This window comes from Rissa tridactyla, chromosome 18, assembly GCF_028500815.1.
Source record: "Rissa tridactyla isolate bRisTri1 chromosome 18, bRisTri1.patW.cur.20221130, whole genome shotgun sequence".
In the NCBI taxonomy this organism is placed as follows: Eukaryota; Metazoa; Chordata; class Aves; order Charadriiformes; family Laridae; genus Rissa; species Rissa tridactyla.
In genome coordinates, this window is record NC_071483.1 from 2685867 (window position 1) to 2696221 (window position 10355).

At 52.8% G+C, this 10355-nt stretch overlaps 1 protein-coding gene across 2 annotated transcripts; it reads right to left on the reverse strand.

Annotated features, from left to right (window-relative positions):
- Positions 1-4700: 4700 nt before the first annotated feature.
- Positions 4701-9795, reverse strand: RSPO1 (R-spondin 1). 2 transcript variants are annotated; one of them, XM_054223818.1, is made up of 5 exons: positions 9643-9795; positions 7160-7351; positions 6728-6877; positions 6108-6296; positions 4701-5280 (listed from the first exon to the last, which is right to left on the reverse strand). In XM_054223818.1, exons 1-5 carry the CDS (start codon positions 9734-9736, stop codon positions 5123-5125), a joined length of 783 nt encoding a protein of 260 aa, XP_054079793.1. In that variant the 5' UTR covers positions 9737-9795; the 3' UTR covers positions 4701-5122. The 2 variants fall into 2 exon arrangements, with proteins under 2 accessions (XP_054079793.1, XP_054079794.1); XM_054223819.1 differs by lacking the exon at positions 6108-6296.
- Between the last annotated feature and the right edge of the window lie 560 nt (positions 9796-10355).

Genomic DNA, 10355 nt, shown 5'->3' on the forward strand with positions numbered 1-10355 from the left:
CTCCCATTTCAATTTTTCACTTTTTTTCCCCTTTTTAAATTGGCTGCAGCGCGATGTTGTCCGCGCTGCGTGCCAGACAGGAGAGGGGGGTTGTGATAGATGCCAGGCCTGTCGGATCTGCCAAACAGCCCCAGCTTCGTTGACACGACCAGCCTGGCCATTGCTGAAATGAAATCATTTTGAATTTTATCTGGCCTCTTCCTTGTCAAAATCCCAGTGAATGTGGTTGTGTGATGCCATCGGAATGACTCATTGCCATAATTACATATGTTCTAAGGGGTTATTCCCATTGTATTATTAAAAACTAGTGATGGTTGATTTTTGGCAGGGACTGTCTTCCTTGTATGATCTACAGATTTTGTCAATTAAATGAAAGAAAGATAGATTTCCAAAACTTCAGAACAAGACTGGACTTGTACTCCGAGCACTTTCGGTGTGGTATTGAGCTACTTTGTTCTATTTAACAGGATAAAGGCAACATCAGCCATCTTACTCTCCTTGTTGCAGCGCAAGGACTGGGTTCCGTAGTAGCCTTCAAACCATCCCAAGCCCGGCCAGAACGTACCGTAGATGCTTTCTCGTCACAGTAGTTTTCCCAGCTCAGTTGAGGGCTATCACTTACAGGAGCGGGAGGCTCCTTGGCAAAAGGCTCCAGGTTTGACAGCTCCTTAGCAAAAAAAAACCCAAAAGCGATCCCAGATATCGTTGCCTTGGATCTGGAGTTCCCAAAGTGGCGACGGAAAGCAACAGAGGGAAGCTGGAGGGAGGAGGGGAAAATCGCAGTCAAGCAAAAAAGGCCAAAAGATGGAAAAGGACTTTGGGAGCGCGGGCGGCGCATGCCCAGCGGGATCGAGCCCTGGGAGCGAGTGCCGCGCTCGGGCTGCGCCGTTCTTGCGGGCCTGCAGAGCCTCCTGCTTCGCTCTTGAACGTCCGCCAGCGCTGCAGATCCCTCTCGCAGGAATTGAGTGTTTACTAGCAATCTGGAAGCTGAAGCATTTACATCTAAATGTTTTACTTTTGTGATTTGGTTTTAATAGTCATGAGAAGTGACTCCTTTTCTGGAAAGCTGCACGTGCTGCACCGTGCATGTTAGCCTTGCGCATCGCAGGATTTGACGTGGCCTTTTGCAGGCTGTTTCGGTGGCAGACAAGGTTCTAACCAGGCTTTTTAGCTTGTGCTGTAAATAACAATGTCTTATCTACCTGGTTGGCTCTTCTTTGTCTGCTAAGATCCTGCTGCTCTTCAAAAATCGTGGCGATTCTGGCCATCTAAACTATGGTTTGGCATTCAGTTGGCTATAATATATTCTCATGTGTATAAAAGCCATCGATGTGATTTATTTATGCTGACTGTAATTTTAATAAAGTTTTTTTTTTAAATGTTATGCCTAACATCTTTCTCTGTGAAGACTATTGACTTAATAAAATCTGTAAATATCTATAAAAGACCCCTCAGACGATGTAATCCAAGTAATAGTATTAGGGATAACCTGTTTCACTACCCTACTCTATTTCCTTTAATCAAAGCTAAGATTTCTTCTGAGTGAGAAATCATTTTAACGTAAACATGAACTAAAAAGTATATACACTGCCTCCATCTCCATGGGGGTAAAAAGCCAGTAAATTACCATTTGAGGAGTATGTGTGCACACATTTAACTTGACTGTAGCTGATGAAAAATACAGATTTATATTACACAGAGAGGATAAAAACATAATACAACCAACCTGTGTTTGGTGAAATTTGTCTGCTTTACCTCCTAAATCTCAGCAAATGAGATAGAAATTAAACAGTTCCAAACCCACGACTGTAGGCTGTTAATATATTACTCCTTGCCCTTTGTTCCCCATTACGTGGGATGAACTGCCCAAAAGCTAAGCAAACCGCCTAGAAACTGCGGATTTTGGGTAGAAGTCTGTCCAGTGAATAAACACCGGTTTGTTCAGCAGTGACAATGTCGGTGTTTTCTGTGCAGCGGAGTTTCTGACAAAGGACCTGTCTGTCTGTCTGTCCATCCAGCAACTACTTCTCCAGCTCAGCAGCTAGGTCGGGTCAAAGCACGGCACGTGAATAGTGCGGAAGCCGGAGCAGCAACATTTCCATGCCACCGTCCATACGGCTGCCTTTGGCTTCTGGACGGTTGCGGGTGGCAGGTTACTGGGGAGAGGCTCCCTCTTTCAGACATTTCTGGTCAGCTGGGGTTTGACTCCAGTTTTGGTGAATAAAGCAAAGAAAGCTTGTTCAGCAAACCCATTTATTTATTTATTTGTTTAAAGAAGCATATTTTACAGTGATGCCATGGAGAAAACACCACAACAGATTTCATTTGGTGGGCGGAAAGAGAGCGTTCGTGTGCATGTGAGTTGAGATGACATCACCCTGTCTAAGGAAATCTCCGGCCTGGACCGTGGAGCTCAGTGCGCAGATCACATGGGTCAAAGGCAAAATGTTTCTAAAGTCATAAATGAACCAGCTCTCTGGGAGTGGGAATAAGCACAATGCTCGAGCTGATTAGAAAAAAAGAAAAGAAATTTGATTTGTTTTTTATATTTTCCTCCTAATTTTTCTAAAACCATTTAATTTTAAAATCACCCATACTGAAAAAATCTTGGATTTTCTTAATATGCATTTTAAACTTTCCTTTGCCTTTCTCCCCATTTTTCTTCCCGTTTTGCTATAAAAAGGGAAGAAAGAAGGGAGAAGGCTACAACAGAAAGAAGTTTGTCCGTTTTTCTAAAAAAAAACCTCTAGAAAGTTCTACAAAATAGGTTGTGTTGATTTATTATATGCAGTTGAGTTTTGAAATAGTTGTGCTAATATTGCCATGAGTGACCGAAGGGAATCCAGTCAGTTAACGGAGTGAATAAAACCTTACTAATGCACTCTGGCTTCTCTCTAATCCTTGTTGAGAACCGGACTGAGATACTGCAGCAGGAGGGAAGGAGGAGTCGTTTATGAATTCGCAAGCTGAGGTTCGTGAAAGGGTTACTGATTATTGCTGCTAAAAAGCGGAAGGGAAAAAATGGTTCTGCTTACATGCAACGCCATGGCACAAACAAAATACTTATCTCACAGGCTAGAAAATAAAGTGAGATCTGATCTTTCAGCTGGGAGGCTTTCAGGAATCGTCTGAACATGATCCATAAACAACTCAAAGGATGACTTTTAAGAACCTCTTTCTCTCTCTGCTTGGTATGCTGGTCGTTTATCATTGTGCTGAAATGGAATCCCCTTTAAAAGATATAACGGCTTCTTGTTTACTTAAACACAAAGTGGATGATGGGCTGAAAGGTTTTGCTGCCAGCGGAGCAGTCACGGAGAGCTTGGTACAGCTCCGGAGCTGAAACAACTGTGCAGCTCCCACGTCCTGCGCTGAGCCAAACCAGCCGCAGAGCGCACGGGGCGAGGGGAGAGTTCAGGTGTCCGCTGCCAGGGCCGAGTCCTCGGCCGGCGCCACGAACTGCCGGCTCTTCCCAGGAGAGGACTGGGACTGCGGGGCACGGGCAGGCAACCCATCGGGGCGAGCGGGGGCTCTCCCGCAGGCATCCCCGCACACTGGCTCGCTCCAAAACCTGCCCTCCAAAACCGCAGGTGGTGTGAATGGTACAAAAGCAAGAGCAGCAGAGACTGTATTCGCCAGGTTTAGCTTTGGGGTGGGCTTTTCCCTGCCCATCACCTTACTGGGGGAGCTTCAGCAGCGTGTCACTGATCCACCCCGGGCACAGCTCGGAGAGCCACGGCACCTCCCCTGGCTCCGTCCCTCAGGACCACCGGGCTTTTGCTGAACTCCAGAGGAATTAAATGTCTGCACATATTTATATCGAGGAAGAACATGTTAGAATAGAAGGAAAACTGAGCAGTATGCCACCCATGACGCTGCCGAGGGTAGAGCTCTCCCTGCAGAGAAGGCAGCGTTCGCCTGCGCCCTGCGTGGGTCTCCGTCCTGCACATTCCTCGTCCCAGTTCCTCTGCCCAGGTGTTGGCTCTTGCAGAGCAGGAGCACTTGTGCTGAATCCAGGGAATTCCAGTCGGTGGCATGCAGACCAGTAGTTTCTACCAAACATAATGGTTTGCTTGTCTTCTGCAGTGCCCAAACTGTGCCTTCCCCCTCCCGCCTGCCTTCCCTCCTGCGACACGCCTGGGTGGTGGCCGGGCAGACGGAGCAGCGTGTCCCCAGCCCGGGATGGAGTCCCGCAGCTGTGACTGTGCAAGCAGAGTCACAATGTTTCGGCAACCTGTGGTTTGTTGTAACCTCTCATTTTCTCAATCTGCTGCATGTTAACTGGATCCTTCAGTGGGAAATTCCTCGGGGGCTCCGCGGAGCACAGCTGGGGTCCTGCAAGCGCAGGACGGCTGACTTGTGGCTGCAGTGCAGCTGGCAACATTTTCTGGGATTTTCTTAAAGCTTTGGTGAGTTTCCCTTCCACAAGTGAGTCTCTGTCCTGTGGGACATCAGCCTCCATAGGGGCCAAGGCATGAACCACACACTTGGGAAGCTGGTTGTCATTCTGGGTTTTTTTTTGTTTTTTAATTTGAAATAACTCTTTGAAGCAGATTCAGGGCAGATACCACTGACCTCTTACCACAAACGTTTAACATGTATTCGCAATGATAAAGTCATACAGCTTAAAACACAAAATAAAGGGTGGGGGGAAGAGAGAGAGGCCTTTGCATGAGTCCAGGTCCCAGGTCGGGGAGAGCTGCCATGCGGGTCCAGTCTCGTCCTCTCGTCCCACGGGCTGCAGCCGTGCTGCGCTGGGGCCACACGCCCGGTCTCGAGGTTGAGACCTTTGGTCGTGAAGTCTCTCGTCCGGGTCCTTGGCTGACTCTTACTCCACCTCTCCTCCCTGCAGCGTCCCCCGCGGAGCTCCGGCGAGGTGGGCTTCCCTCCGAGCGCGTTCCCACTCCTCGGCAGCGTCCTCCTGCGCTCCTGGGTGGTGGTGGGGTGTGCAGCCTCCTTAAGTATTGTGTATGTGGTTTCGTCGGGCCTGTGGGTCGGTCTGGGAGTATATGTCTGTCTTTCTGGACATGTGTACGTGTTGTGTAGCAGTGCTCTGGTTCAATAAAGCTTTCATATACATAGCAGCAATGAAGTCTTGCCATCAGGTGACGTAAAGGGGCAGCTACTGGGCAGGGCTGGCGGACGTCGCGGGGACCGCGGCCCCTCTCTGTTTGCTCTTCCTCTTCTTGGTGCCAGACTTAGCGTCTTTGGTGTCTTTCCGATTTCTGTTCCCATTCGCGTTATCTTGCTTTCCTTGCTCCTCCTTCTTCTTCCTTTTCCCTGCAGAAAAGCAAAGGGGCATCAGGAGGTTCCCAGGCAGAGTGAGCTGGCCCGTGGCCCGCTGCTGCCGGCAGTGGCCCAAAGGGCCTGCAGCCTCCTCACACAAAGGTGCCCCAGAGCCGCCCTATCTGCCAGGCCGTGCTTGGCATTGCGAGCTGTTGCCTAAACACAAACAGGGAAGAAGGATCAAATCCGGATTTAGCTGTGTAATTGTCGGTCTCCAGCAGAAGTGTTAACGCTTGCGTTTCTCCGCGGCTGCATACCAAGCCCCTTAGCTAACGCAGGCTGCTGTGTGCAGCAGAGGAACACATCGGCCCTGTCTGCCTCCCCCTGCCCGGCGGTTTAATCCCTGCGGTGTTACTCACTGCTCAGAACCGGTTTCCCTCAAAACACTCAACCCAGCTGCAATCCTCGTCCATCCCATAAGAGGATGACCAAACCACCATTCATCCCAAAGACACTCTAATTCCTGGGAAAAACCCAGACCTAAGCATTCTGGTAGAGGGGAAGACAACTCCCATCACCGCAGCGCACAGGCGTGCGCCTTTGCCTGCTCAGCTGCCCTGCTGCTCTCTGGCCAGGGAAGAAGCTAAAACATCTGAAAGGCCGAGGGACACACAGCAAGTCGTGCTGAGCATCACCCACCCGGGGGCTGTGCTGGTTCCACCCAGGGCTCTTTCTAGCTGCCGTCACGTTGTGTTCCCTGGACCGCAGAGGGGTACTGAGGCGCGCAGCGCATTTATGATACTGGACAATTGGCTGAATACTTGTGCCTGACAAATAAGGGGTGCTGGGGAGGGATGGCGAGATATCCCACATCTGCTCACCTTCAGGGCACTGGTTCTTCTGCACAGTGCATCGCCGCACCTCCGTGGTGGCAGGACACAGGGACACGTCGCCGGAGGGAGCCTGCAGGATCCGCCGCGTTCGGTCTTCATTGCCCTTCTTGAAGCCACAGAGCTTCCTCTTCTTGGAGCAGGGCCCCCAGGGGCCCCACTCACTCATTTCACATTGTGCTGCCAGATGACGAGAGAGGACAGCGGTAACTCTCGTTTCTCCGTTGCTGCCTCAGGGATTCCCAGGGCCCTCGCACTCCATTGCACCTCTCCCCCACTTCAGGCTTGAAGGGTACATGTGTTTTCCCCAGCAGCTTCCTAAGTTTTCAAGGCACCCCCTTCCTTGCCATACCACGCACACTCTGAGTCACACTTCACAAAAACACGGCAGCAACGCTGGGGTGCTGCTCCCCGTCTAGGCTGGTGTCCAGAGGACTCTGCCCTCTGAAGGGCTGGATTTGGCCTCTACCGTCACCCACTCAACATGGGTAAGATGAGCCATCGTCTCTCAGGGGTTCATTTTATCATCTAAACCAAACTGTAGCAATACGTGCAACTGGACCCGACAGACACACAAAAAGCTCAGTGAAAGGTGCCGAAGTGTCGCTTACCAGGACTGCTGCACTCCATGGTGCCGTTGGCAGCAGAGTAGCCTTCGGGGCATGTGACGTAACATCTCCCTTTGTGCAAATACAAACCTTCCTTACATTTTGTGCAAAAGTTTCGACTGAAACAGGACTCACAGTTCTCAATTTTGCATTCTGGGGAAAAAACCCACAAAGTCGTCATGTAGTCTGATGTGAGCAGAAGACTCAGGGATCACAGAATCACAGAATGGTTTGCATTGGAAGGGACCTTAAAGATCACCTCAATCCACCCCCTGTCCTGGGCAGGGACACCTCCCACCAGCCCAGGTGGCTCCAAGCCCCGTCCAACCTGGCCTTGAACCCCTCCAGGGATGGGGCAGCCACAGCTTCTCTGGGCAACCTGGGCCAGGGGCTCACCACCCTCACAAGGAAGTTCCCTCCCACCCCTGTACTCACTGATGCACTTGTTCATGTCTGTATTGCGAAGGCCAAAGTATCCCAGTGGACAAGATGGTAGGCAAATCCCAATTTGCCGGATATCATTCCTCTCCAGAAGGATAAAGAGTTTGGGGGAACATCTCAGGCACCCATTGAACTCGGAGCACAGGTCGCAGCCCCTGGCACAGCCCTGACTCAGCTCGGTGCTAACTGGAAGAGCAAGAGAGAGGCAGCGGTTAGTGTCCACCCATGTGGCCAGGCTCTGCACGACCGGCTGCGGACCCAAAGCACTGGCACCACCGGCGGGAAGGGCAGGGACTGGGGCAGCCCGAGGGCTGGGGTCCTGCTGCACCAACGCGCTCACTGCAGCCCCCGGCACCGCTCCAGCTGGGCATCGTAGCCCTGTGCCCGATGCCCACAGGCACCAACACCGCACTGAGCACAGGCATGAGGGTCGTGACAGCGGCAGCAGTGAGGAGCAGGACCCGGAAGCAGCCACCAACTCTACAGAGTCCCAGCGCTGCCACCCACTAGCCCCCTGCCTCCCAGCCCTGACCATCAGCTCTGCCGCCTGCGCTGGGCAGACACCCATGAGGGACACGTGCCCGGGTGGGCCAGCGACTCCCTGCCATGTCCCCTCTTGGAGCTGGCGGTGCTGCCCCCCGAGCCGCGGGCACGCTGCAGGACGAGCGGGGACCAGAGCCACACGGTGCCGGAGCAAAACCGTCTGACTAATTCTGCGCTGCACTTCAGGCCAGGCTGTGTCCCAAGCTACATCTCGCTCTGACCCTGCTCACGTTAACTTTATCTGGCAGTGCAGGAGATTTCACTGCCCCCAAAATAGAGATGTGTTCTCAGCTCCTAAATTCAGTCCAAGAAAAATACTCAGTCCCATGTCTTGAGAGTTTTCTGCTTTTAATTATCATATAAAATGCTGCTTGTTTTGAAACCAATAGCATTCTTTGCAGGCTAGAATGCAGGTTATTTTTATTAGTTTATTATGCAAGCAGTGTCCTTGTTTATAGAAAAGCTGTGTATTAAAAAAATGTATTCTTTTAAATATTGTGTTTACTACACTTCAAAAGCAAGTGCGGAGCACTGCAGTGTTCGCATGCCAGACTGAGAGGTAAGAAAACTTTCCTCTCCCCCCACAGTGACACGAGACCCCAGCAGCTCCCCTGCTGCCTGTCCCAGCCCCATCGCTGGGTCTGTGGGCACAGAGGCTGCCAACGCCTGGGGAAATGAAACAGAAAGCAGACAGGGGTCCCCATCCCCGTGGACCCTCAGTGCCCGGCTGCCAGGAGGGTTTGCTGGGTCTGGACCGGGACCTACCCTCGGCATTTTGGGCCCTGGTCCCTTGTACGCAGGGACCCCCAGGGGATCCGACCCCATCCCTCCTGCAGTGCCGGGCCGCGGTGCCAAGGTCTGCCTCTACGGCAAAGGTATGAACTGGGCCCTCGCTGGAAACTGCACTTTATAACATTAGCTATGACATCAAGTCTTCCCTGTTCTCACAGGGCTCAGCAGTCCCAGTTTTAATATAAAATAATTTTTATACAATTTAATTTAAAACAGTTTTAATGTAAAACAGTTCTCAAACTAGCTTACATAAACGAGGGCAAACCCATGTGGCTGCCCTTGTGCCGATTCAGCCTGGATGCCCTGTGTGAGCCCTGGGCTGGGACTGGCCAAGGACTGTCTGGGCTGGAGGGATAATTAAAACCCGCACTCCCCCAGCACCAGGGGTCCCACCGCAGCCAAGCCGCCCCACGTCCTGACACCCCTGCAGCAGCTGAGCGGGCACCCGTGCATGGACGCTGCCTGGGGCAGAGCCTGATGGGGGGTCCAGGTGGGACAGGGTGGCCGCGGGGGAAAGGACGGTGCAGGACGGGAGCCTGCCAGCAGGGCAGCTCTGGGCAGGCAGGTGGGAAGTGATGCGCAGCTCCTGCTCACACACTCCCTTCCCTCTACTACTCACTTCTCCCGGGAAGGCGCATGACAAGTGTGGGGGAGCCAGCCTCAGTGGGATGCACTGCTGCCTGCCCGCCTGCTCTGTGCCCGCAGGGACAAAGACCATCAGGGGCTGCAGCAGCCCCGGCACTGCCGGAAGGGGGGAAGCCGACCCCGTCCTTATCTGCAGAGCAAACTACTCTGGCCGCGAGCACTGCTGTGGGCACCAGCTCACCCGAGTGCCGCAGCTCCCGGGGAGCAGTGCTGGCCGGTCCCTGCCCGGAGCCGCAGCCTGCAGGGCTGCTCCTCCCTGTCCCTGCCCGGCACTGCCTGCAGATGCCGGGGCAATTGCCTGCGGCTCAGGGCTGCAGCAGGTCCAGCGGGACAGGGTAACGCACACCTCTACAGGAGTGGGACTTGGGGAGCTCCGAGGGCTCGCGGGACACCTCAAGGCTCTGCCCAGCTCTCTGTGTTGGTAAACACATTCACCATCTGCATGAACTGTACAGCATCACAAGAAGAAGTAGAGAAGAAAAGCGTTTCATACATACTTCGTCTTTGCCTCTTGCCCTTCACCACTTTGCTGCTGCCTGTTAGATCCATCGAGCTTAGAAAAACCACCACCACAAACAGTCCAAGCTGCATAGTAACTCTCCAGCGCTGCAGCCCCTCCGTCGCAGGGTGGTCGGAGGAGCCCGCTCCACAGCTGGGGATCTCTCTGCTGCTGCTAAAACGTCTCAGGCAGGATCAGAGCTGAGAGTCTGTGCACGAAGCCTGGTACGGGACCATATCCACAAACTACATCAGCAACAGCGAGCTTAGGTAGCAGGTAACATGGCTCTACCTTCATCCCCGTAAGGAGCGCAGGAGCTTGGCTCTAGTCCCATCTGGGGGCTCTGGCAGTGAGCGTTAGCTGCTTGCAGTTTCCAAGCGCACTTGCAGGAACTGCAAAGGAAGAGGAGAACAGATTCAGTCGCCGGTCGACATCGCCGCTGTAACGGCTGGGCTGGGTGCTGCGGTGGCCGAGCACGGAAGCCACAAGGCAAACTGGGGGAGCGGCGCACAGGGGGTGCAGGCAGACAGTGAATCGCCCTCCAACCTCATCCACCAGTCACTCTGTTGCTTAATAACAGTTAGCACACGTAGAAACGCCTAACACAGCTATGCCATCTGCCGATGCTGCATACAGTTATAGCTGTAACTTGTTTAAAATAGTGCCAGTCCCCCTCGGCCGCCCCTCCTCGAGTAGCAGATGGCCTCTGTG

Bases quoted from the DNA above. Each gene is read 5' to 3' on its own strand.
- RSPO1 (XM_054223818.1), bottom strand. From the start codon at position 9,736: ATGCAGCTTGGACTGTTTGTGGTGGTGGTTTTTCTAAGCTCGATGGAT. The intron at 7,352-9,642 runs GTATGTATGAAA...TTGCTCTTCCAG, and splicing joins GGGCAAGAGGCAAAGACGAA to TTAGCACCGAGCTGAGTCAG. The intron at 6,297-6,727 runs GTAAGCGACACT...GTCATCTGGCAG, and splicing joins CATGGAGTGCAGCAGTCCTG to CACAATGTGAAATGAGTGAG.